Source organism: Pseudorca crassidens, chromosome X (assembly GCF_039906515.1).
Source record: "Pseudorca crassidens isolate mPseCra1 chromosome X, mPseCra1.hap1, whole genome shotgun sequence".
Classification (NCBI taxonomy): domain Eukaryota; kingdom Metazoa; phylum Chordata; class Mammalia; order Artiodactyla; family Delphinidae; genus Pseudorca; species Pseudorca crassidens.
Genome location: NC_090317.1, coordinates 127,678,155 through 127,704,632, shown reverse-complemented (window position 1 = coordinate 127,704,632; position 26,478 = coordinate 127,678,155). Strand labels below are relative to the sequence as shown.

The 26,478-nt window shown below is 51.7% G+C and overlaps 1 protein-coding gene across 2 annotated transcripts in view; it reads left to right on the top strand.

Moving 5' to 3' along the window:
• Nucleotides 1–26,478, top strand: part of SHROOM2 (shroom family member 2) — a 140,485-nt gene that overhangs the window by 77,723 nt on the left and 36,284 nt on the right. The window contains exons 3-5 of one of the 2 annotated variants that reach the window (XM_067722248.1): nucleotides 4,251–4,382; nucleotides 11,585–13,832; nucleotides 15,038–15,135. In XM_067722248.1, the coding sequence (XP_067578349.1) occupies nucleotides 4,251–4,382; nucleotides 11,585–13,832; nucleotides 15,038–15,135 (2,478 nt within the window). The remainder of the gene's footprint in view (nucleotides 1–4,250; nucleotides 4,383–11,584; nucleotides 13,833–15,037; nucleotides 15,136–26,478) is intronic. The other variant, XM_067722249.1, reaches the window with a different exon arrangement.

Here is a 26,478-nt window from a genome sequence, read left to right as displayed (position 1 = left end):
CCCCACTGCCGCCCCCCTTGACGCTTGCTTCTAAGGTGCCCCAAGCATCACTGTTGGTTTTATTTTCCCCCGAGGATGTCGCCTGCAGCCAACACACCCTGTGGCGCCCCCTCACAGTGTCCCGCCAGGCCCTTCCCGTTGGCTTCCCAGCCTGCAGGCCTGGTACTGTCAGCCCCCCCCCCCCACCCCCGCGCGCTCGTGGGGACCACATGCGGACTGCGTTTGTTTTCTGAGGCACCGCCTGTTGGCTGCACTTGGAAACGTTAGGAAAATAATCCGGCGTTCACGTGATTTTTTTTTTTTTTTTGAGGGACTTCTGCTCTTTCTCTGAATGAGAAACATTTCATTGAAGCCCTTATTTTAATAATTTCTTTTTAAAAATGAATTTTCTGTATCTAGATCCATTCTTAACTTTCATTGGTATCCTAGCATTTTTTATATTTGAGATCTAAACCCCTTCCCTTCAAAAAAAAAAAAAGACTACCTAGCATAAAAAATTATTTTTAGAAATTGAAGTAAATTTAGATTAATTTTGGTGTGCACCTTTTGGGAAAGGTTTCAGAGAACCCTCATTAGGGCGAATAATTTGATTTGGAAGCCAGGAAACCCGGTGTTAATAGTCAGCAGCATTGCTTTTCAGTATTCATGTGGAAGGAATATTATGCCATATTAAAAATGACATTTTGGAAAAGTGACAGTGGCCTGGAGAGTCAATGCTCACCAAACCAGGCGGGCTGCAGAGAGAAAGGGCCCCGCCAAGTCTGCACGATGCTCTCAGCCGTCTGAAACGGGGAAAGAAATGCAGAGACGTTACCCACCGTTCATCTTCAGATGACGGGTTATCCTCCTTTATTGTCTTAATCGCATTTCAGTTTTTAAATGTTCCATGTTTTCTACAATATGCCTATTCTTTAAGCTTTCCGAGCAGCAGTGGCCATGTGAATGAAAAGGCTTTCTTCCCTGTACACGGGGTGACCATGGTAGTGGCTGTTAGTCTCCCGTGGGCGTGCCTTGGACGCAGCCCTGTTGCGTTTCCTGAGCTGGCAGGATCGTGCAGCTGCACGCACAGGAGGGTCAGCACCCGCACCCCGGCCGGGTCACGGCTGTTTCCTCCCTGGCATCGCTGACCACACGGCCTTGCACAGAAGCATGGCCTTGGATGTCTCTGGGCTGAGCCGTGCCGTCCTTCTTCCTCCCGGAAAGGGCGTCCTTGCTGGTCTCCCCAGCCGAGCTGGCTTGTGTCTGACTGCGTGGCCTGCGGAGGGGGCGTTCCTTTCACAGCTCTCCCTTCTGTTCCTGTTTGATGTCTGTGGCGGGCGGCGGCGGGGTGGGGGGGTGGGGGGGCTGGTCCAGCTGTAGCAGACATAGCAGACGTCCCGCCCGCCAGGACAGGAAGGTTCGGGTGTGGTTCGCTGCATACCTGCTGTGTGTGCCTTTCCTCCCGACACGCGTGGCCCCCTGAGGGGGCAGGGCGGTTAACCCCTAACCAGGTACCACCAGGTACCACGTGGTCCGAGTTCTCCGAGGCCCTCACATCGGGGCACCTTGCCCACCTGTTTTGGCACAGCCTGTGGCCTGTGCACCCCTCACGGCCCCAGACTTCCAAGGACCCGGGTGGTTTAAAGCCACCTGGAGTGCGTATCTTGTGTGGGAAGAAGCACCATCGTCTGTTGAAACGAGCGCCTTAAATCGGCCCCTGCCATTTCTGTTCCATCTGGGAACGCTAGGTGGCGCCAGAGCGTTCGGTCCCCAGAGCTTTCCTGCCCAGCGTGGTCACGGGCTTGTGATGGAGAGACCAGCGCTCAGCCACATGTTCTCCTTTCATCAGCCACATGTCCTCCTTTCATCAGCCACATGTCCTCCTTTCATCAGCAGAATCCAGTTTTAAACATCAGAGGGGCTGACAGAAACTGCCTGAACCTTCCTCGATTCCCAGATACGTTCACTGTGCTCTAGGAAAGTCTGAGGACCTGACGAGAGCCACATACGTAGGGAAATTTCAGTCTCCCCAGGAGCCATGATTCCTCACTTACAGCTTCTAGGTATCACCCTTTTCACTGTGTTTTCCTTTTTTTTCTTTAAAGCTCCAGTTAGTACCGTAACTGTTGACTATGTCTCCTCGAAGTAGAGGCATGTATCTGTGTACAGACATACCTTGCTGTGTTGTGCTTCACAGATACTGCGTGTTTTCTGTTTGTTTGTTTTACAAATGGAAGGTTGTAGCAACCCTGTGGCAAGCAAGTCTGTTGGCAGCATTTTTGCAACAGCACTGGCTCACTTTGTGTCTCACAGTTTGGTAATCCTCACAGTATTTCAGACTTTTCCACTATCATATTTGTTACGGTGATCAGTGATCTTTGATGTTACTAATATTACTAGGATAGATAATAGTGTTTTTCAGCAATAAAGTCTTTTAAAATTAAGGTATGTACATTGTGTTTTTGTAGGCATGATGCTGTTGCACACTTGGTGGACTATAGTATAGTGTAAACATAGCTTTTATATGCACTGGGAAACCAAAAAGTTCACGTGACTAGCTTTATTACAATGTTCACTTTATTGTGGTGGTCTGGAACCCAACTCGAAACATCTCCAAGGTCTGCCTGTATTATCCTTTAAAATAAGAGGAGAAACATTTAGTCTTCTCAAAGAGCTCGACTGCCCCAGTAAACCAGCTGGTTCCCCACTCATCCCAATTACAGAGTTGAAATATGTTACCACAAAGTGTAAGGCGTTTTCTTTTCCAAGCCTCTTTTTCCTTTGCCTGCAGTTTGTCTAGTTTGTTTCCTTCATTAATTACCTGTAAAGGAAGATGACAGACGTTACGGATATTATAGCACAGGAAAAGCCATCTGAAAATGAAATTCACGTGGCCAGAACCTTCCTTACGAGGATTTTGAGAAACTTTATGAGGTACAGTTTTGGTTTTACAATCCCTTTACTTCTGTGGTGTGATGAATTCGTCTCTTTTATGCTTTAGCTCGTGGGAAACTATCAAAAAGTCAACACATTCCACATTTTGCCACCCGTGTATTTTTCCTCGTTTCTGAGTCATCAGAAGGTTTATGTTATAAATGCTTTCTGGGTTTTCTTTAATATTCGTTGTTGCATAATATTCTTTAATGTTTTTGCCTGTTGGAAGAATGTTTGATCCCCATCAGGTACTTAGAGGCTCAGTTGAACCCTTTCTCCGATCTCGATTGGGCTGTACAAAGTGTCCCTGGTGAGGCTAGATCCATCTTAAATTGCAGGAGGGGGCTTCCCTGGTGGCGCAGTGGTTGAGAGTCCGCCTGCCGATGCAGGGGACACGGGTTTGTGCCCCAGTCCGGGAAGATCCCACATGCCGCGGAGCGGCTGGGCCCGTGAGCCATGGCCGCTGAGCCTGTGCGTCCGGAGCCTGTGCTCCGCAATGGGAGAGGCCATAGCAGTGAGAGGCCCACGTACCACAAAAAAAAAAAAAAAAAATTGCGGGAGGAGGAGGGGCGAGCATGGGCCATGTGCTCCTGCAGCAGCTTTACCCGGGAGGCCCTGTGATGTTCCTACGTCGGCTGCAGGGATGTCCAACTGGACATGCTGTTTCACACCTGGGCAGGTGTGGTCAAAAACCTAATTAGCCACCCACGGATGGTGGGGGCGGTGGAGGCGGGCAGGGAAGGCTCCTGCCCCGTTCAGAAGCCCTGGCAGGAATGGACTGGAGCCTGTTGGTCTTAGGGCGTGGTGATTCCCATGACAGGAACCCTTAGATGACTTTGGACGCTCTGGGAGGCTCAGAGGAATACATGTCCATCAGTCCCCGTTAACTGCAGGATAGCTGTGTTCACTTAGTGAAGTGAGTGAATAAATAAATGCAGTCAAAACTCCACGGGACCCAGCTCAAGCTTTTCTGCAGCCCAGTGCCTTCTCCTCAAACAGGCTAAGGGCCTGTGCAAAGTTGCACTGGCACTGGACAGACAGAAGATGCTGCTGTGTCTTGGGGGTGGGGCAGCGGGGGTCATGGGCAAGATTCATGTACTTACTTAGAATGAATTTGGAAGCCTAAGGGCTGGTTCCCATTCTGGGGCCTGTGATTCTCGCCCGGGGATGTTCTCCGGTAACGAACCTGTACAAAGAGCGTTGGTGCCCAGATGCAGTGGGAAGCACCTGACAGCGATGCAGTAAATCACCCAGGAATCGTTTCTGCCTCCCACTCCTTTCTTCGCCTGAAGTTGTCCTTGCTGTGAAGTCCCTGAGCCATCTGCATCCTTTTTCAGGAGGACTGAGCTGAGCTGGAGGCCACACTCCTGGCACGTCACCAAGTTCTCCGACAGCCACCCCGAGACATCGGCATCTCCATTCCCCTCTACCACCTCCTGCCCCTTGTGGCCAGGCCAGCACCACGCCAGGTAGGCACGCCTTTCCTGCCGGGATGGGAAGCTGGTTTCACTTTCTGCCACACTCATGACTTCCCTGCCTTGTCGTAATTGTGCATTTCTCACTTTATTTTAGTTTTTGTTGAGGTACAGTTAATGTACGATATTATTCATTTCCGGTGTACAACATAGTGATGCAAAATTTCTATAGCTTATACTCCATTTAAAGGTATCATAAAGCATTGGCTCCGTTCTCTGTGCTGTACAATATATCCTTGTAGCTTATTTATTTTATAGCTTATACCCCTTCCTCCCCTACCCCTATCTTGCCCCGTCGCCCTTCCCTCTCCCCACTGGGAACCACTGATTTGTTCACTATGTCTGTGAGTCTGCTTCTGTTCTGTTATATTCGTTTGTTTATTTTTTTACGTTCTACGTATAACTGATATCATACAGTATTTGTCTTTCTCTGTCTGACTTAGTTCATTAAGTGTAATACCCCTCTAGGCCCATCCATGTTGATGCAAATGGCAAAATTTCATTCTTTTTTATGGCTGAGCAGTATTCCATTGTGTGTGTGTGTGTGTGTGTGTGTGTGTGTGTGTGTGTGTAAGATATACCAATCTTCACCTTGTAAATAATGCTGATATGAACATTGGGGTGCATGTATCTTTTCAAATCAGTGTTCTCATTTTCTTTGGGTATATACCCAGGAGTGGAATTGCTAGATCATAGAGTAGTCCTATTTTTAGTTTTTTGAGGAACCTCCATACCGTTTTCCACAGTGGCTGCACCAGTTTACATTCCCACCAATAGTGAACAAGTGTTCCTTTTTCTCTACGTCCTCACCAGCAGTTGTTATTTGTTGTCTTTTTGATGACGGCCATTCTGGCAGCTGTGAGGTGATACCTCATTGTGGTTCTGATTTGCATTTCTCTGATTAGTGATGTTGAGCACTTTCCATGTGCCATCTATATGTCTCCTTTGGAAAAATGTCTGTTCAGGTCTTCTGCACATTTTTAAATCAGGTTTGTTTTTTTAGATATTGAGTTGGATGGGCTGTTTATATATTTTGCATATTAACCCCTCATTGGTCATATCATTGGCAAATATCTTCTCCCATTCAGTAGGTTGTCTTTTCATTTTGTCGATGGTTTCCTTTCCTCTAAAAAAAAAAAAAAGGCCTTTAATTTTCGGGATTTCCCTGGTGGCGCAGTGGTTAAGAATCCGCCTGCCAATGCAGGGGACACGGGTTCGAGCCTTGGTCCGGGAAGATCCCCCATGCAGTGGAGCAACTAAGCCTGTGTGCCACAACTGCTGAGCCTACGCTCTAGAGCCCGCAAGCCACAACTGCTGAAGCCCACGTGCCTAGAGCCTGTGCTCCACAACAAGAGAAGCCACCCCAATAAGAAGCCTGTGTACCACAATGAAGAGTAGCCCCTGCTCACCGCAACTAGAGAAAGCCTGCGTGCAGCAACAAAGACCCAACACAGCCATAATTAATTAATTAATTATTTTTTTAAAAAAGCCTTTAGGGCTTCCCTGGTGGCGCAGTGGTTGAGAGTCCGCCTGCCGGTGCAGGGGACACGGGTTTGTGCCCCGGTTCGGGAAGATCCCACATGCGGTGGAGCGGCTGGGCCCGTGATCCACGGCCGCTGAGCCTGCGCGTCCGGAGCCTGTGCTCCGCAACGGGAGAGGGCACAGCAGTGAGAGGCCCGTGTACCGCAAAAAAAAAAAAAAAAAAAAAAGCCTTTACTTTTAATTAGGTCCCATTTGTGTATTTTTCCTTTTCTTTCTTTTGTCTTAGGAGACAGATCCTAAAAAATATTGCTACAGTTTATATCAGAGAGTGTTCTGCCTATGTTTTCCTCTAGGAGTTTCATGGTGTCTGGCCTTACATTTAGGTCTTTAATCCATTTGGAGTTTATTTTTGTGTATGGTGTTAGGGAGTGTTCTAATTCATTCTTTTACATGTAGCTGCCCAGTTTTCCAAGCACCACTCACTGAAGAGGCTGTCTTTTCTCCACTGTATATTCTTGCCTCCTATGTCATGGATTAATTGACTATATGTGTGTGGGTTTACTTCTGGGCTCTCTATTCTGTTTCATTGTTGTACGTGTCTGTTGTTGTGCCAGTACCATATTGTTTGATGACTGTAGCTTTGTGGTATAGTCTGAAGTCAGGGATTGTGATACCTCCAGCTCTGTTCTTCTTTCTCAAGATTGTTTTGGCTCTTCAGGGTCTTTCATGTTTCCATGCAAATATTAAAATTATTTATTCTTGTTTTGTGAAAAATGCCCTTGGTATTTTGATAGGGATTGCATTGAATCTGTAGATTGCCTTGGGTAGTATGGTCATTTTAACAGTATTCTTCCAGTCCATGAACACGGTATATGTTTCCATCTGTGTATGTCATCTTCAGTTTCCTTCATCAGTGTCTTACAGTTTTCTGAGTAGGTCTTTTACCTCCTTGGTTAGATTTATTCCTAGGTATTTAGTTCTTTTTGATACAGTGGTAAATGGGATTGTTTCCTTAGTTTCTCTGTCAGATAGTTCGTTGTTAGTATGCAGCACGTTTTTTTGTATTGATTTTGTATCCTACAACTTGACCAAATTCACTGATGAGCTCTAATAGTTTTTTGGTGGCGTCTTTAGGATTATCTATGTACAGGAAGTCCCCTACATACGAACGAGTTCTGTTCTGAGAGCACGTTTGTAAGTCCAGTTTGTTCGTTAAGTCCAACAAAGTTAGCCTACGTACCCAACTAACACAGTCGGCTATATAGTACTGTACAGTAGGAGTTTTATAATACTTTTCACACAAACAATGCATGAAAAAAGAAACACAAAAAATAAAACATTTTTAATCTTATAATACAGTACCTGGAAAAGCACAGCAGTCCAGTACAATAGCTGGCATCCAGGGGCTGGCATCGAGTGAACAGGCCAGAAGAGTTACTGACTGGAGGAGGGAGAGGAGGTGGGAGGTGTAGAGCTGAAGGATCGTCAGCAGTAGTAGACAGGGGGGGAGCTGCAATTTCACTCACTCCTCACGTTGCTGGCACAGATTCTGGTTCCTTGCTGGATTCAGTTCTATCTACCCTCTTGAAAAAACGATCCAGTGATGTCTGGGTAGTAGCACTTTTTTTTTTTTTTTTTTTTTTGCGGTACGCAGGTCTCTCACTGCCGTGGCCTCTCCTGTTGCGGAGCACAGGCTCCGGACGCGCAGGCTCAGCGGCCGTGGCTCACGGGCCCAGCCGCTCCGTGGCACGTGGGATCCTCCCGGACCGGGGCATGAACCCGCGTCCCCTGCATCGGCAGGCGGACTCTCAACCACTGCGCCACCGGGGAAGCCCGGTAGTAGCACTTTTCTTCTCGTCCTAGATGACACAGTAGCACTGGATTGCATTCTGAACGGCTGCTGCAGCCTTCGTGTACCGTTCTAAGTTTGGGTCCTGTGCCTCGAAAACTAACAGTGCCTCCTCAGATGAAGAAAATCCCCTGCCGTTTCCTGCATCGTGAATCTCCTTGGTTCTTCAGCTACTTCTCCCTCTTGTTCCTCTGTGCTTTCTCTGGGCCTCCAGTTCTGTCAGGTCTCCATTAGTAAGCTCCTCGTGTTACACAGCAAGGAGTTCAATGAAATCATCCTCTTGCAGATCTCGCTTGAAATAAAGATACTGTACTACTGTACTCTACACAGTACTGTACGGTACACAGACGCACAGCCACTGGTAGAGGATGCACGCACGTGACAATGTGCCAGACACGTGAACTAACTTATGTGATTGGACAGGCGAATGCGTGCTGCCGTCTTTGAAAGTTCTCAACCTGAAGGTTCGTAGGTAGGGGACTTGCTGTACAGTGTCACGTCATCTGCAAGCAGCGACAGCAGTTTGACTTCTTCCTTTCCAGTTTGGATTCCTTTCATTGCTTTTACTTTGATTGCTGTGGCTAAGACTTCCAAAAGTATGTTGAATAAGAGCGGTGAGAGCGGGCATCCTTGTCTTGTTCCTGATCTTAGAGGAAATGCTTTCAGCTTTTCACCGTTGAGTATGATGTTGGCTGTGGGTTTGTCGTAGATGGCCTCTATTATGCTGAGGTACGTCCCCTCTATACCCACTTTGTTGAGAGTTGTTATCATAATGGGTGCTGAATTTTGTCAGAACCTTTCTCTGCATCTCTTGAGCTGATCATATGGTTTTCATCCTTCAGTTCGTTAATGTGGTGTCTCACGTGGGTTGATTTGTAGGTGTGGAACCATCCTTGCATCCCTGGGATAAATTCCACTTGATCATGGTGTATGATCCTTTTAATATATATTTTGGATTCAGTTTGCTATTATTTTGTTGAGGACTTTTCATCTATGTGCATCAGTGGTACTGACCTGTAATTTTATTTTTCTGTGATATCTCTGTCTGGTTTTTGTATCAGGGTGATGCTGGCCCTGTAGAATGAGTTCAGAGCATTCCTTCCTTTGCAATTTTTAGGAAAGTTGGAGAAGGAAAGGCATTAGTTCACCAGGTGAAGCCATCTGGTCCTGGACTTTTGTTTGTTGGGAGTTATTTAGTTATTTTTTTAGATTGAGTTTCATTACTGGTAATTGGTTTCTTCATATTTTCTACTTTCTGGTTCGCTCTTGGGAGATTGTACTTTCCTAGAAATTTGTCCGTTTCTTCTAGGTTGTGTTTCTGTGGTATCAGTTATAACTGTTTTCATTTCTGGTTTTATTGATTTGGGGCCCTCTTTTTTTCTTGACGCGCCTGGCTAAAGATTTATCGATTTTGTTTAGCTTTTCAAAGAATCGGCTTTTAGTTTTATTGATCTTTGTTAATGGCTTTTTAGTCTGTATTTCATTTAGTTCTGCCCCAATCTTCATGATTTCTTTTCTTCTGCTGACTTTGGGCTTTGTTTGTTCTTTTTCTAGTTCCTGTAGGTATAAGGTTAGGTTGTTCGAGCTGTTTGTTTGTTTCCTGAGGTAAGCTTGTGTTGCTCTAAACGTCCCTCTTAGGACTGCTTTTGCTGTGTCCCATAGATTTTGGCTTGTTGTGTTTTAAACAGCATCTTTCTTGACCTGAGAATGATGTTCTTTTTCTGATGAGAAAAGGCCATGGACACACCGTTACTCTAAATTTTTTCACGGAGCAGGCAGGTGTATAATGCCTGAAAACAAAAAATAAAACACCCAGAGAAACGACAGGCAAGTGTGCTTCCTCATTTATGTTGTCCAGCTGATAGATCAGGAGCCTGGAGGCTTCGCTTTCTGGCTGAATCCCTTTGGGCCAGCCGAGTGGGATGGCTGTCCGCGTCCCCCACGTGTCCACAGCCACCATGTTACTTATTGCTGGGCAGGTGTTTTGGCCAAAGCTCCCCCAGGAAATTCTGTTAAACACCAGCACTCTCTCCCCAAACCCCAGGTTGCTGTGTGGAGGTACAGGGGAGACCAGGGGGCTTCACAGCCCGTGTGCCAGGCCTGGTGGTTTCTTGGTAACTGTGAGACAGAGGATGTTAGAATGGTGAGCTGGTGGAAGAGGGGGGGCGCTGCTCAACCTGGCTTCTCTGAAGCCCACATTTTGGGGTCAGAAGGGCTAATGCAAGGCACACATGGGAGAGCACCATGGGTGTGTTGGCTTGGAGACGTTCCTCCTGGCCACGTGGAGCGTCCAGTCACCTGAGGCTAGCGGCCAGTGTCTTCACTGGTCTGTTAGAAGGATGATGGTAACAGCAGTAGTGTGGCTGTGGGGTATGTACACCAGTGCACGTGTGAGTGTGTGTGTGTACCTCTGTGTGTGTATGTGTCTGGGTGTGTGTGTGTATCTGCGTGTGTGCATATTTGTGGTATGCATGACTGTGTGTGTCTGTATGTGTGTGTGTGTGTGGAGCTAACATAACTATTTCAAAATGAGTTTTCGGCTGTTAGTAAATACTGGTCTGCTGCGAAGGAAATAGGTCTTAAATACAGTATTACCTATTTCAAGCCATAAGAGATTATAGTAGTTGGAGTCCCGGGTGTTTTTGAAAAACCAAATTCTCCTCCGTGTGGTAAAACTTAAGTAAAAAGCGGGCCTTATATTTCATTAAGCCCGTTTGGTGGTTTCTTGATTAAAGAAACATATACGCCCTGTGGAAGAAGTGCTTAGCTTTGTTTATATTTGCTTGGACTTAGAATCTCCTGGAAAAATTCCCTCAGGAATACTGGTGGGAGGATGGAGAAGAACATGCTCCGTTTCTGCGAAGGGTACCTGGTCTGTCCTCTGCAGACATGGCGTGGAACGGTCATTGCCTCCCTCGTATGACTTAATGAAAGCACTTAACACGCCTGGAGAAATAGTTTCATTATTGAGAGCTTTAAGTGTGCAGTAGTAGCACTATGTCTAAAAAACAAGTACATACGTTAGTCTTAAAATACTTTATTGCTAAAAAATGCTAATCATCATCGGAGCTTTCATTAAATCACAGGCACACGTCATTTCAAAAGGAGGTATGCCTGTGATTTTAATATCTGAGCTTGGAAAAGTCATGTTATCTCTGAACTTGCCTTTTTAAGTTGAAGATCGTTCTCTTTTGATGGCTTTCTTTGCGTTAGCAGTCTGTAGTATGAATCATTTCCTGCACTCAACCAGGGGTCCACAGACTCGTCTCGCAGGGGGCCAGACAGGATTGACACCTCAGGTTGGTGGGCCAGTGTCCGCGGCAGCTGCGCAGCTCTGCCGTTGGGAGCAAAGCACACAGCCATGACCGAGTTCCCGTCAAACTCGAGTTATGAGCACTGAAATCGGAATTTCGTATCATTTTCACGCATCAGGAAGTAGTCTTTTGATTCCGTGCCCTGCCCCGCCCCGCCCCCATTAAAAAACTCTAAAAGCCGTCCTTAGCTCACGGGCTGCGGTTTGCTGTCTGCGACACTTAACCGGTGATTGAGGATGAAGGTGTTCACAGGGGCATTGCCTGCTGCTGCCTGCTCTGGACCTGGTCCAGCCTGTGGGTGTCGAGCTGAGAGATGTACCGCGGCGTGGAAGGTTTTCTGTTTGGGGACAGGCGTCGTGTGGGTAGGACTCGGTCCTTTCAGCCTGCCCTTGGAAAGCTGCTCTTTGAAATGGGAAAACTTAGACGTGCCGCACCCAGGGGTCTCGCTCCTTCTGCCCAGGGCCAGCCGCTCCTACGTGCATTGTCTCATCTTGCCCTTTGTTGCAACATGACTCTAAAGCACGCTGTTGCCTGTGGTTCTTGTTTCCTAGCTCTTCGTCCCAGGACCTGTCGAGCGGCCTGTGGGAGCAGACGCATCTGCAGCGCGCCTCTGACCACTTCAGCTCCCTGGGGAGCGTGGACAGCCTGGACCAGCCTGCCCAGTCCTACCCGTCCGGGCGCCTCTCGGCTGCCAAGTCCAACAGCAGCATCGACCACCTGGGCGGCCCGAGCAAGCGGGACTCCGCTTACGGCTCCTTTTCCACCAGCTCCAGCACGCCTGACCACACCCTGCCCAAGGCGGATGCCTCCTCTGCTGAGAACATCCTCTACAAAGTAGGCCTTTGGGAGGCCTCCACCGGAGGCAGCGACCGGCAGGGCCTGGCTGCCGGCGACCCTCAGTGTGTGGACGAGAGGCTCGGGTGCTTCCCCCCCAGGGTCCCCTGTGACAGCAGCAGGAGCCCCAGGCCCGAGGACAGCCCTGAGCCCAAGCTAGCTGCTTCCGGGAGGTCCAGTTTTGGGCCAGTCTGGTATGTTCCCGATAAGAAGAAGGCCTCTTCGTCCCCTCCTCCGCCCCCTCCCCCTCTCCGCAGTGACAGCTTTGCGGCCACCAAGAGCCACGAGAAGACCCAGGGCCCTCCATTCTCAGAGGCGGCCACCACGCAGCACCCTCCGGGCCTGACCCGCGCTCAGTCCCACAGCGACTGGCGACCGGAAGCGGCCGATCAGCCGCAGAGACCAGCGCGCCTGGGCGACGGGAGGAGAGCCGGAAGCTCGGGCTGCGCGCCGGGTGTCCCCCTGGACTGCGGGTGGCCGCCGTGCGACAGCGGGGCCAGGGCCCTCCCGGGGGCCCCCAGCCGGCTCCAGGCCTCCCTGTCCAGCACGGACGTGCGCTGCCCGCCACCTTCGCCCGCATGCCAGCACCCGCGCCACTCCAGCGACGAGAGCCCCTTCTTTCACGAGGGGCCTGGTGCCGCCACGTGGCTCAGGGAGCAGCCGCCTGCCGAGCGCTTCCCGGATGACAGCCCCGCTCCGGTGGGGCGGCCCAGCGCTGGCGACCAGAAGGGGGACGGTGGCGCGCAGAGCCGCTACTACTGCGTGACCTCCACACGCGGCCCGCAGGGCGGCGCCCCGGCCGCACAGCCCCGCTGCTACCCGCCCCGGCTCGAGGGGCCCCCGGGCGCCCGGCAAAGGGGGAGGGTGGCGCCGGCGGACAGGGAGGCCGGGGGCCACTGCGAGGGAGCCGAGGAACCGCCCGCGGCCGGCCTCGTGGAAACGGCGAGTGTGAAGAGGGTCGCAGGCGGCTTCGCGTGGGGCCACGCGGGCGGCGAGATCTGCCCCCTGCAGACGCCCATGCTGCACTCGCTGACCCAGGAAGGGGCGCGCCGGCCCGAGGCCAGCTACGAGGGCGCCCTGGAGAGGCCCCCGCCCGAGGCCCCGGCGGGCAAACCCATGCGGAGGAGCGACCGTTTCGCCACCACCCTGAGGAACGAGATCCAGCTGCGGCGAGCCAGGCTGCAGAAGAGCCGGAGCACGGCAACCCTGGCCGGCGCCGCGGAGGGGGACGAGACCACCGCCGAGGCAGAGGCGCGCGACTGGGGGGTGCAGCCGGCAGGGGGCGCCCCGGAAGCCGCCTTCTCCAGCACATATAAGGACCACCTGAAGGAGGCGCAGGCCCGCGTCCTGAGGGCCACGTCGTTTAGGCGCCGCGACCTGGAGCCCAGCCCGTCGGACCCCGACACCCTCCCTCGCGTCTGGGAGGCAGCCCCGGCCAGGCTGCCCTCGAGCGCCGGCGGCGCGCTGCATGCTCCGCGCATCGCCGGCCGGAGGCGCTTCACGGCCGAGCAGAAACTGAAGTCCTACTCCGAGCCCGAGAAGATGAACGAGGTGGGGCTCGCGGGGGATGAGCGCCCGCGCCAGCGCCCCGCACCTCCTGACGAGACCGTGCGCACCTTTGCCGACAGGTGGAAGTTTTTTGAGGAAACCAGCAAGCCCGTAGGCCAGCGGTCGGGGCTGAGGCCGGCACCCTGTGGGTTCCCCAAGGAGAAGCCAGAGAGGCCTTGGACAGCGGGCCCCGGAAAGGAGGGAAAGGTGGGGAGATCAGACCCACCTCAGAGGCTGGGAACCTTTGCAGAGTATCAAGCCTCGTGGAGGGAACAGAGGAAAGCCCCGGAAGCCAGGAGTTCTGGGAGGTACCACTCGGCAGACAACATCCTGGACGTGGGTCTGGACCAACACGAGAGACCACAGTACATCCACGGAAGGTCCCGGTCGTCGCCCTCGACCGACCTCTACAAGCAGGTAAGCGTCCTGCAGGGAGCCAGGACAGAGCCACCGCAGTCCCATCTTAAGGTGCGTACAGGACAGCCCCAGGACATCATGGCCCATTGCCGTTGTGACTTGTGTCCAGCTGTCTGAGCGTTTACGTGCACCAGCTTTTCTAGTATCAGCACCTGGAGACAGAGGCGATACGCTCATGACAATTGCGAGTGCCCTGTTTTCACCCACGTTTCGAGTTCCCAGCCTCATTGTCAGCTCTCGCTGAAGCGGTCTTTCCCTTTGATTAGCTTGCCCTTAACATACAAAGGGAAGAAATTGGGGGAGATGATAGAAAATGGCAAGCACTCCTCTGAAATTACAAGGGGCGCGTTATAGCACGGCTTAAGGCAACCTTGATGTCACTTGTGCTATTAGTTTTCTTCTTAGTCCCTTTTTGTGGTGAAATATTTTTAAAGGTTGTTCTGGGGCAAATGTAATTGGAAATGCAGTGTGTTAAACTATTTCACTTTTTTTAAAGTAGGAGTTTTGATGGTGAAAGTTGATGGGGAGCTTTCTGAAAAGATGCACATTTGTATCCATACCTCAAAGTCCATAGTCAGTCTCCCTCTCCCACTCTCTCTGCTTTTTCTCCCCCTTCCATCTGCATTTGTACATTTCAAAGAAAAGATTTCCTGCAGCATCAGATGGAGGTTCTTTTAAGAAAAACCAGCCATCGGTTTGTTACACAATAATGAACGTCCGCATGTGAAGACAGGTGCAGGTTTCTGTGTGGCCCCCTGGTGCAGAAAGGCCTGCAAACACCGCGACCGTGTGCCCGTGCCCCGTGCAGTGTGACCGCTGAGAATTCCATGCTTGATCGGTCAAGAAACAAGGCTCCCAGACTCCAGGTCCCGGGGCTTGAGGTTTCGCTGCAGGGAGCCGTGACCAGCTGGGTTTGATTTGATGAGGGTTTGGGGGCCAGTGTGTCAACACAGGTTTATGACCCTCACGTAGGAGTTCTGCTTCCTGCCCAGAGCCGAAGGGGACGCATGGTCTTGTTGAGTCTTTTTGGTGAGACGCTTTGGAGAGCCGGGCTCGCGGGTCCCGTGGCCGGCTGACGGCAGGCGGCGTCACTGCCTTCGTGGTGCGGGCTCACAGGGCGAACCCACAATGAAGGGTTCGTGATCACAGAGGTCTCGGAGGCGGTGGCTTGATGACCGGGTGTCTCATTGTGCCACCCTTGGCAGGAAGCTTCTGTGGAAGTGCGACGGCAAACGGAGGACCCCGGTGCGCGCAGAGAGCTTTCTTCCTCAGTCCAGGCCGAGGAGGGACGCCCCACCCCAAGGTAGGAGACTCTTGGACTCGGGGTTACTGAGAAGGCATCTTGGGGTGGGCTGCGTTATGGTGGGTGAGTGCTTGGGCGTCCGGTTTCCGCCAGACCCGAAGTGGCCACGAACCAGGTTCAGCTTCCAGCGTCCCCAGGACCAAGCCCTCAGCCCTACAGCACTGCCGGCGGGAGAAGCATCCCCAGGGCGGGGACGCTCTGAATGCCATCGTGGCAGTTTTGGTTCTTAAAACAGCTGCTGTGTTTTCCGTACAGTGGAGTTCTTTATGTTCACAGAACGAGAAACCCAGCGTAGTGGCTTGAATGACGTGCTTTATCCAGAGCGGCCATCTGACGGGATGCCTTAACGTCGAGGGCACGGCTGGGTTGCTGGGTCTGGAAATCCACATTGTCTGGAAGGATTGTTGGTCAAAGGACGAGGGCAAGCCTTTCTCAATTGGCCTTATGTACTGACTTAATTTTGAGCTTTAAAATAGAAATCGAGTCGGTTGGCTCCCCAGGAGGGGATGAGAGCATCTGAAAGAACGGAATGGCAGCAGTGTTACACTGTCACGTGCCCTGATTCTCCAGTGTGTCCAGTGTAGCTGTGTCACTGTAGTGAGGGTGGAATTTAGGTGAAATACATACTGTCGTCTGGACCCTTATCCACAAGGAGGGCGGGGGAGGGAAGTGTAGGTCACTGCAGGAACTGGGGTACGACCTTATTTTAAAAGGGCTGATGGAAGAATGGAAGCAAATTTGTACACAGTAGGGTCGCTGAGTGCATATCTTTCTGTTCCTTGAGCATCTCTGGGAGTTGGCGTGCCGCTCAAATTAAACACCAACCTCAGAATTGAAGATTCTGTCCCAGAGATGACCAGTTTAAATGCTTCCTTTTGAGAGCCTTACGTAACGGGGTTTTATTTCATTTGGCTGTCAGCTGAGCGCTGCTGGCCTTGAACAGGAGTGCCGGTGGCTCTGAGGGAGCAGGCATGGTGGTCTGTGTGTGCATGTGTAGGATATGGTCGCAGTTACTTACCAGTCTGCACGGCCAAGACCAGAGACCCCGGGTGAGAGAGGAAGGTCCGTGAATAACACGTACAGAGCTGAGCTGTGTCTGAGCGGCACAGTCAGAGCTCCATGGCTCTGGATTGCGAGCAGCTCACGTGCCAAGTGCCGGCTGTCCTCTTTATCAAAAGCCACTTCCGGGCCCTGCTGCCGTCGTGGGAGTGCGAGCAGTGCTGTAGTGCGGTGCGGTGCAGTGCGGCGGGGACGTTCCCCGCACACTCGGGCGCGGGCTTCGCTGCTGCACGGAGGCCTCGGGCGTTTATCCTGCAGAGAGACACGCATGTGCTGCTTGGAGTTCAGCTCTCCTGCTGTGAAGAGTCCTAACACATGGCTTCTAATGTACATACCGTGTGTGTGTGTGCGCGTGCGTGCGTGTGTGCGGTAACGGCACTGTCGGCAGCGAAGGGGTCAACGGGAACGGGGGAGGGACCCCACGCTGCCTGTCTCACAGCTGTGTCCTCTGGCAGGCTGCGTAACCACTCTGACAGAACGAGTTCCAGAAACTTTCTGCTTTTGAGCTGCAAACCCAGCAATTTTCAGAATCATTGTGTGTGCTTTTAAAGAGTGGTGAGACTCAGTGAAATCCTAGATTAGGGATGTCAAAGAGGCTTTTTTTTTTTTTTTGAGAAAATGTTTATCTTCTGAAGGAGCAGCGAGGAAGAGTGCCCTTGAAACATTAAATGGGAGAAGAAAGAAATGAAAATGTAGGCAGGGACTGTCCTTTGCTCACCAAAACCCAATCTATAATGCAAAGATTTAAAGATGCCCAGTGTTTTGCATACATTGATGTAACATATCTGTGTAAAGAAATCGAATCGCTGATCTGTTAACGGGAGCACGATGATGAAGACTGGCTTCTGTTGTGATGCCAGAAGAGCGTCGAGAGAACATTTATGCAGCAAATCGAATTGAGAACATTTTTGTGAGGTTCAGGATTCTGTGTTCCAGATAAAGTAGGACAGAGGTTCTGCCCCAGGGGACCTCCCAGCGTAGGGGGGACGGAGAGACACCAGCACTCAGCACTGAAGCGATGATGCGTAATTGTCATCTTTGTGAAAAGTCACGGGATGGTTCAGAATCTTGGAGGGACGAGGGTGAGGCGACTTCTGCCTGGGGGTTGTGGACACGACGGTGGTGTTTGAGCAGGACCCAGGCCCTCGGGAGAAGATCTGACAGCGTTTGCTTGCCTCCAGCTGTGTTCGCGTGGGAGTGGCCTCCTCAACCATCATGTTTCCAGAGCCAGCGTCCACTGTTTTTGGAGGTTTTGCGCCAGATCTCCAAGCTCAGGTGTCCTGCCTAACGGCAGTCTGCTCCCTGCCCCAGTGTCACGGGGACCTTGAGAGCTCGGTGCAGCAGTTTACGTGGCTGCCGTGACAGACTGCTGGGGTCTGGGCGGCATCAGCAACAGACAGGCATTTATTTATTTATTTATTTTTGCCGTACGTGGGCCTCTCACTGCTGTGGCTTCTCCCGTCGCGGAGCACAGGCTCCAGACGCGCAGGCTCAGCAGCCATGGCTCACGGGCCCAGCCGTTCTGCGGCATGTGGGATCCTCCCGGACCGGGGCACGAACCCGTGTCCCCTGCATCGGCAGGCGGACTCTCAACCACTGCGCCACCAGGGAAGCCCCAGACGGTTATTTTCTCACAGCTCTGGAGGCCTGGGTCTAAGCTCCAGGTGCTGGCAGGGTGGGTGTCTCCCAGGGCCTCTCTCGGGGTCTTGCAGGCGGCCGCCTTCTCCCTGTGTCCTCACCTGGTCTTCCCTCTGTGTGTGTCTCTGTCCTGATCTCTTCTTAGAAGGACACCAGCCAGATTGGATTAGGGTCCCCCCCATGCCCTCATTTTGCCTTAATCACCTCTTGAAAGAGCTTCATTCCATCACCTTCTGAAGTCCTGGGGGGTTAGGACTTCAAGGTATGAAGGGGGGAGCAGAGTTAGCTCATAACACTAGGAGGAGTATCTCTGCTTCTCTCTAACGCCTTTAACCGGTTCTGTCTGCTGTGTCCACTCTCTCAGGAAGTGTCCTTTCATTGTCCAGACAAGGTCACGCCTGATGTCCTAGCGTTTAAAATAAAGGAGCTGCCATCCTAGCGAGCAGCTGGTGCAGAGGGGAGAACAGTGAAGCCCCTTTGGAGGGCTGTTGCCGGCGTGGAGTTGCACACACCCTCGGGTGGGTGATTCCCTTTCTAAGGGTGACCTTCTGAGCAGACGCCCATCGCCCTGTAAACAGCGTATGGGGACCAGGGCCTTCTGGTGCCGCCTCTGCCGCTTCTCATGGAGCTGCCCCCTCGTCGGCTGCTCTCTCCCTGCCTGGATGGCTGGTAGCGCCCTTGGCAGACCCTGGGCAGAGTGGGGTTGGGGCTCTGTGCTCCTTCTGGATCGTGGGGAATAGTGCTTCCATGTTGGCATGACCTCCTTGCTGGAATTGTATTGACGATTTTAGTATACATGACAGTACAGTGCATGAAGCGGGCTTTCCGTGCCCGTTAGAGGGGAGTCATCAGCACCTCAAATTTGGTACGCGGACTTGTTGGCCAGTGTCGTGTTTTAAGCCTTGTAAGAAAGCTAAGTTTTATCACATGGGGTTCGTGCCCCTCACACGTGACGGTCTTCTAGAGGACTGCGTCTGGGGGGTTCTGCAGACAGGTCTTGTAGGGGAAGAGCCCCGGAGGCTGTGGCCACTGGCAGGCTCTCACTCCCCGGCCTTCTCCCGGCCATTTCTGCCCCCGTAGGAGCTGCCGCCAGCAGGCTGGCTCTGATCTGCAGGCTTGTATTGTGTTGCGACAGATGGGAGGGGAGGGGCGGGGGGAGAATAAGAATAAATCCTAAATCCCGCTAACAGCCAGAAGGTGGAGTCTGTATGAAATCAAGCTCTTTCATTTCACGTGAAATTCATCAACAAGCTAAGTCCACCTGAGGGTCACCTTCCTGTACTTTTGCCCTGAGAGGTGATTTGCGGTACAGAGCTCGATGCCAAGACTGATTTCCATTTACTCCACAGGCTGCTTGCAAGCTGATTGCCCCGGTGGCTGCATGCGAGTCCTTTGTTGGGGGCGGGGGTGGGGGAGGGAAAAGCCAAGAGTCCACGGCCCCTCTTCTTGGATGGAGAGACTTCCACAGCTGTTTGACAGGATCCTCTGCTCTTTTATCCTCTGGTCTCCTTTCTTCTCAGTTGACTCCTGTCTTCAAAGCTCAAACCCTTGGGACTTCCCTCGTGGTGCAGTGGTTAAGAATCCACCTGCCAAGGCAGGGGACACAGGTTTGATCCCTGGTCCGGGAAGATCCCACGTGCCGCGGAGCAGCTGAGCCCGCGAGCCACAACTACTGAGCCTGCGCGCCACAGCTACTGAAGCCCATGCGCCCTAGAGCCCACACGCCGCAACTACCGAGCCCGTGCTCTAGAGCCCTCGAGTCACAACTGCTGAGCCCGCGTGCTGCAGCTGCTGAAGCCCGCACACCTAGAGTTATGCTCTGCAACAAGAGAAGCCACCACATTGAGAAGCCCGCGCACCGCAAGGAAGGGTAGCCCCCGCTCGCCACAACTAGAGAAAGTCCGTGCGTAGCAACAAAGACCCAATGCAGCCAAAAAAAAAAAAAAAAAAAAAAAAAAAACTCAAACCCTTGTCAGTTGCCCTTGGTCGAACTTGCACGTACAGGTACTCTTTGCTGTTTTTGCCTTTCTCCAGAAACCCACAAGAACACACCGCCACTCATCATCTCCTTTTGATCCTTCCACCCATGCTTCTTTGCTCGATGCCGTGTTTTAAGTCAGCGTACCATGGTTTAGGGCTGGGATGACCTGGAAGGCGGCCATATGGGTTTAAGTACACCTTATGTTAATGCTCTTCACGGTGGCAGGGGTGTCGGCAAAGTCTCCTCTGACTGCTTTTGAGACGATCTTTGCTGCCTTTCGGTTCTTCTAGACCCTTCTGGCTCGTTGTCTCATTAAAGTGCTTTCCTCTTGGCTCAAGAACCGAATTGTCGGGACTTCCCTGGTGGTCCAGTGGTTAAGAATCCGCCTCCCAACGCAGGGGACGCAGGTTTGATCCCTGGTCGGGGACCTAAGATCCCACGTGCCACGGGGCAGCCAAGCCTGAGCAAAAGAACCGAATTGTCAAGGACCGGGTCTCTGATTCCTGTTTCTTCTAATGGGACCGAGTGTGGCGACCTACTTAATCCTAATGTGGTAGACTTTTATACCGTTAATGGGTGAAGTCACGCGTCTTAATCCAGGCTGCGTGGTGAATCCGTGTTGGGAACACGAGCACGTCTCATCCGTGAGCTGTGAACACCGACTTGTGGTTCCTCCCCTGCGGAAGGTACGGCCTGTGAGAGGCACCGCAGCATCCTTGCAGGGTGGAAACGAGGTCGAGCTTCGTTGCAGAAGTGGACGTGGCAGAGCCACGTTAGGGTGAAAACTTGCTTCCCAGAGATGATCGAGGGCATCCCTGATGACTGGGAGGGTCGTGGTTGAGTCCACGTATCCTTCTCACACCTGCCTCTCCCCAGGCCTTCTTGAGCAATGTTCGGGAACTTTGGAGACCAGGTACCAGACGGAGGCTTTTCTCTCTTGGGCAAGGACGAGGCAGCTTAACTGCAGTAGGTTTCTCCTGTGCTCCTTTCTGTCTGTGTCGGCATTTGATATTAGAACTCTGAAATCATCGTCTGGAGAAGACCAGCGGGCAGTGAGTCTCGGGCCCACTGAGGTCAGGCGCCCTGACGAGATGGCTTCGGGGACCGGGCACCTGTCCAGTTTGACCTCCGTCCCTTGGGACTCACAGGCTTTGTAGGTGTCTGTGTGTTGGGTCACGTTGGCTGCTGTCTGTGAGGTTCCTGTAAATGACTTGCTTTAATTTTTAAGTTACGTGAAGTAACTTATGCTGCTGTATTTAAAATGGATAACCAACAAGGGCCTACTGTGTAAAACAGGGAACTCTGCTCACTATTATGTAACAACCTAAATGGGAAAACAATTTGGAAAAGCAGTAGATAAAACTTAATCACTTTGCTCTACATGTGAAACTAATGCAACATTGTTATTCAACTAGACTCCAGCATAAAATAAAAGTTTAAAAACATAAAATAAAAAATAAGTAACTTACGCTTTTTTTGCAATGGGGCTGAAAAGATTTTATTTATTTTAAGATTGTGGTGGGATCCGCGTAATGTAAAGTTAACCATTTGAGTGTATGTGATTCAGTAACACTTAATACATTCACAGCATTAGGCATCCATCACCACCGTCTGGTTCCAGAAGATTTTCATCACCCCAAAAGGAGACCTTGTACCCCTTGAGTGGTCGCTCCTGAAGTGGGTTTATTATTTTTCTCCCCCCTCCCCCCCTTTCCACTTCGCATTTTCCTTTTTTTAAAAATTATTTTTGGCTGCGTGGGTCTTCGTTGCTGCGCGCGGGCTTTCTCTAGTTGCAGAGAGCGGGGGCTACTCTTTGTTGCGGTGCGCGGGCTTCTTATCATGGGAGCTTCTCTTGTTGTGGAGCACGGGCTCTAGGCGCACGGGCTTCAGTAGTTGTGGCACGCAGGCTCAGTAGTTGTGGCTCGCGGGCTCTAGAGCGCAGGCTCCGTAGTTGTGGCGCACGGGCTTAGTTGCTCCGCGGCATGTGGGATCTTCCCGGACCAGGGCTCGAACCCGTGTCCCCTGCATCAAGGGCGGATTCTTAACCACTGTGCCACCAGGGAAGTCCCCGTGAAGTGGGTTTATTTTTAAGGTTCAATTTGAAGTGACGCCCTCTCTCGAGTTAGACCGCATCTTATACATGGCTGCCATCAGTCAGAGGTGAGGTGGACCCTTGGCTGTCAGAGTTGATTTCCTCGTACTCGGTGTGTTAAGCGGTGGTGAGACGCCTGCAGCTAGTCCCAGAAATCAGTTTTCTCATAAACTTTCTGAAGGTCCACATGTTGAAAATAAAAAACAATGGTTCTGCGATTTGCCTCTTAAGCAGCGTAAGGTGCATTAAAATATTTCCGAGTGGACGTGAAACATGCATGAAACCGAGGAGTCGGTGGATCCCCTCGGTGCCCCAGGCAGCCACCTGCTCTCCCCTGGCACTGTGGAGGTCGCATCACCTCCACCAGCAGCTGCAGTCAGAGGACAGGAAGGTGAAGGAGGAAGACAGTGGTGCGGGCAGTGGGAGGACGCTAGCCGGGAAAGTGCATGGACTTGAGGTTTTCTCAGATGCAGCACTTGGAGCACGTGGGTTCCTGGAAAACGTGCCTGTTCTCTTTCGAGTTGAACCTTTTGTGTCTTTATTTCCATGTGAACTTAACATTCTTACCAGGATATCCTGGATGGTGTGCACGGTCGTGCCTGTGTGTGTGGGGAGCCCCACTGTCAGAGGTAATGAGGTTGCTGTCCCGTGCAGGGAGGAGAGAATGAGTCCAGGCTCACACGTGAACCCAGCTCTCCCGCCGAGGCGAGGGACAAGTCATCAGGGTGCCATGACAGCAGAGCTCCAGGTCCTGTCTGTCCGGAGACGCGTGATGAGTCCTTTCGTGGCATCTGGGAACCCAGGGTAGCTGAACCCACGAGAAGCGGGGTGTCCGGAGCCACGAGAGGAAGAGTTCATTCCCAGCAAAGCCTTTCAAGTCACGTTGGCTTTATAGTTCTTTTCCCACGTCACTTGCAAATGTGTCGTGTGTTATGTAGTCTATGAGCCATAAAACTAAGGAAAATATATTTAGACACATTTAACAATACAATAAAAGGCCCCACGTTGCGTGATTCTGGTGCGTGTGTGCTGCCCAGAACAGGTCGATCCGTAGAGACAGAAGGGAGATGGGTGGCTGACAGGAGTGAAGGCCCGAGGGAATGGCAGTCACTGCCAGGGGGTGTGGAGTTCTTGGCGGGTGAGGGAAGCGCTTTGGAATTAGATAGTGGTGATGGCTGCACAACTCTGTGAGTTTACTGAAAGCTACTAAATCATACGCTTCCAAAGGCTGAATTTTAGGGTGTGCGAACTTCATCTCAATTTTTAAAATCTGGTCGGTGCTGAGAGTCCCCAAGAAGAAAAGGTTTTAAAATTTAAAACGAGGCCGCGCGTCACCCAGGTCTGAGAGTCGCGGCTCTAGCTCAGACTTGGCCAAGGATCAGATGGTAAGTACTTTGGGCTTTAAGGACCTCAGTGTTCCTGCTTGCGGACATCTGTGCCCTTGTAGCCCGGGAGCAGCCGTGGACAGTCCATGAAGAGGTGGGTGTGGCTGTGCTCCCATAAAACTGGACAGAGAAGGTTTGCCAGCCCTGGGATTTGACCAAGGGCCGTAAGAGATTGGCCTTCAGCGAGTGTGCTTCCCGGACGGGGAGGTGAGGCCTGCATGGCCGACTGTCTGGATGTTTGCAGAGAGGCTTCTCACGTGCTTCTCTGCAGCATGACGTCCGTTCCTCTTGCCATTTTCATTTTACTGGTCTCTCCGGCTTGGTTGACTTAACTGTGGCCCGTTCACGGCATGAGCGTGTGGGAGAGCGAAGGATGCTGTTAAGCACGGGCTCCTTGGTGATGCTCTGACTTGGAGCGCTGGCATCCTTGGACTGTAAGAGCTCAGTTCAGGCGAAGTGACTTGGGGAAGGGTTGAGGCTTTGCCAGGCTTGGCCCAGCGGCTACGAGGAGTTCTTGCGGCATTTCAGCGTGCCGGGGTGCTTATCGTGTTCCGTTCCCTTCTTATCTGTGGACTTCCTCGAGGACGTGAATGTACTGTATCAAGTAAAGGCGCATTTGTATTCAACTTGTTACAAGTATTTACGATGCACAGCCTTAACGACATGAACACAGCGTAGGCTTTGAGCACCTTGTACACCCTGATAATTACGCCTTGTTCTAGGAAACACGGATATATGAAAACCCAACGATAAAACTTAATATTATAAAAGTGCTCCCCCTTTACAAATTGTTCATAGAGGGTGTCCTTTAAAAATGGATTCCTAGAGCAAAAGCAGCACCCAGATCCTGGTTTCTAATACGCTTCTCCATGAGGAGGACGCAGGGATCCTTGGAGGAACGGCTGACGCTAGGGCTGGGGCGGAGGGTGTGTGCGGAACGAGTATGGAGTGTCTTGCGCCCTAAAAGTAAGGAAGTGTTCAAACAAACACAAAACCCTGTAACAGTGAGGCTATGCCAGAGGGACCACAGGGGTCCACTTAGAGGTAGGTATGACCAAAGCTGCAATGAAATAAAGTCGTGCAGGATTATAACCCAGCGTATAAAGTATCCCTGAGTCCACACTGATAGACGTAAATGATTGGGTATATTAATAAGTGGGGGAGAAGAGACAAATCTGTGCCGAAAAATTCCAGATCTCTGTAGATCCTCTGCCCTCAAGGGGGTGGGGCAGAGCCCTTCATTCCTGTAATATGGGCTCCATATGGTAACGTCGTTCCGCAGAGGGCAGGGTGAACAGGTGGGGTGAAAGTCACGTGACCGAGGAGAAGCGGATGCATGCCGTACCTGACCCTGCCAGCCGATGAGCAGACTGCTGTGTTGACGGCGTGATCCTTGGTATCGTATGGTAAGCAGGGCATTGACCTCTTGTGGCCTGCCCTCCACGTCCATAACTCCAGGGTAATCACGACAAAAACATCAGACGCATCCCAGTTGAGAGGCATTCTGCAAAATGCCGGCACGGTACGCCTCCAGACCGTGGAGGGCGTGGAAAACAAGGGCAGTCTGAGCTGTCGCTTAGGTGGGAGGAGCTGAAGCAGATGTGACAACTAAATGCAATGTGGTGTCCTGGCTGGGATCCTGGGACAGAAGGAGGCTATTAGGTGAGAGTGAAGGAAGTCTGAATAAAGTGTAGACTCCAGTTAATATGAATGTACCAAGATTGGGGTCACTAGTTATGGCGAAGGTACTCATGTCATGTGTAGACAGTAGGGGAAACTGGGGTGTAGGGTACATGGGAACATCCTCCTCTCGTTGCAATTTTTCTGTCAGTCTAAAACCATGTTAAAATAGAGTGTTGAGATGTTCCGAGTTACTCAGTTTGTAAACATCAGGAACGTACCTTTTGAGCAGTAAGTGGGTGAAATCACTGGCCAGCCGCCAGGCTCTTGCTGGATGCCTGTTACGTGGACGGCCTCACATTGTGCTCTGAGGCATAGACAGGTGTGGAGCTGGCCTGGGGTGGATGGTTGCCCTCTCTTAGTGATGGGATCCTGTACTTGGTAGAATAACACGTGGAGATGAAAACTAGTGCAAAGAATGTGGGACGTGGGGGGGGGGGCAGACACAGGTTCAGATTCTTACTCTCGTTCTCCGTGTGCTTGCATCAGGCCACCTAAGCCTGCTAATAACTTCCCTTCCCTGGATGATGGGATAGCCACACCAACCTTCCTTGCAGACTCACTTAAATGCCAAATGGGTGTCACACGAACGCAGCAGCGTAGTGCTTAAAATCAAGCAGGTGTGAAAAAATGGAGAAAGTCACTCTTGGTGAAATAGTGGTAACGTGGGAGATACTGCAAAGTAGCACGTGTTACTTGTTTAAATGAGGAAGAGTCGGAAGTAACCGCAGTGAATTTTGAAGACGTTGACTGAAGCAGGTGGTGAAAAGAGACAGTCCGTCCTGGAGGGTAAGTGCAGGACGGGGAGGGTCGGCGCTGTCCGTGTGGCTGTTAGAGACCCTGGTGGGAGGGGCACTGCCTGCGTCAGGGGGCGGGAGCTGCCTGAGGAGGGGAGGTGGGGCGCGGGGACTTTCAATGCAGTTCATTGTGAAGTGTCAGGGTCAGCCTGTGACCCCTTTGTGGTCTGCAGCGAATGCCTTGTGCGCAGTGAAACCTCCGGAAACACTTTGTTAGTTGTTTGGGTTACGTTCCTCCTGAGTGTGTAATAAACCCCCAGATACGAAGGACGTAAAATAGGCTGTTGTTTGTTTTTGTTTTGTTTTGTTCTGTCTTAAACGTCATTGTTTCATCTGACTTAACGGCTGTGGGATTGAACCTTGGATTGCACACGTTATACGATGGTCTAGCACAGTTAAACAGGCAAAGCTGCGTAAAATTCGTGCAGAAGGCTTTTCTGCGGTTCCTTCTTTTAAATTACAAAGAGGAAGACACCCGTGCCTTTAGGGGTTTAAAAGGGCAAGGCTTTGGGGGTTTAGGCAGAGAAGCCTTGGGAACATTTCCCCCTGAGGTCAGGAGTCGTCAGGGAGGTCACAAGGGAGCCTTGAGTCCCGGGGTTGGGGGGGGGGCGGGGCTGCGTGATCTTGACCGTCACGAGGCAGCGGGCACAGACAGGCAGGCAGACGCCGGGGCTGCCGCAGAGCGGGTCCGTGGGGCGCTGTGCTCACGGC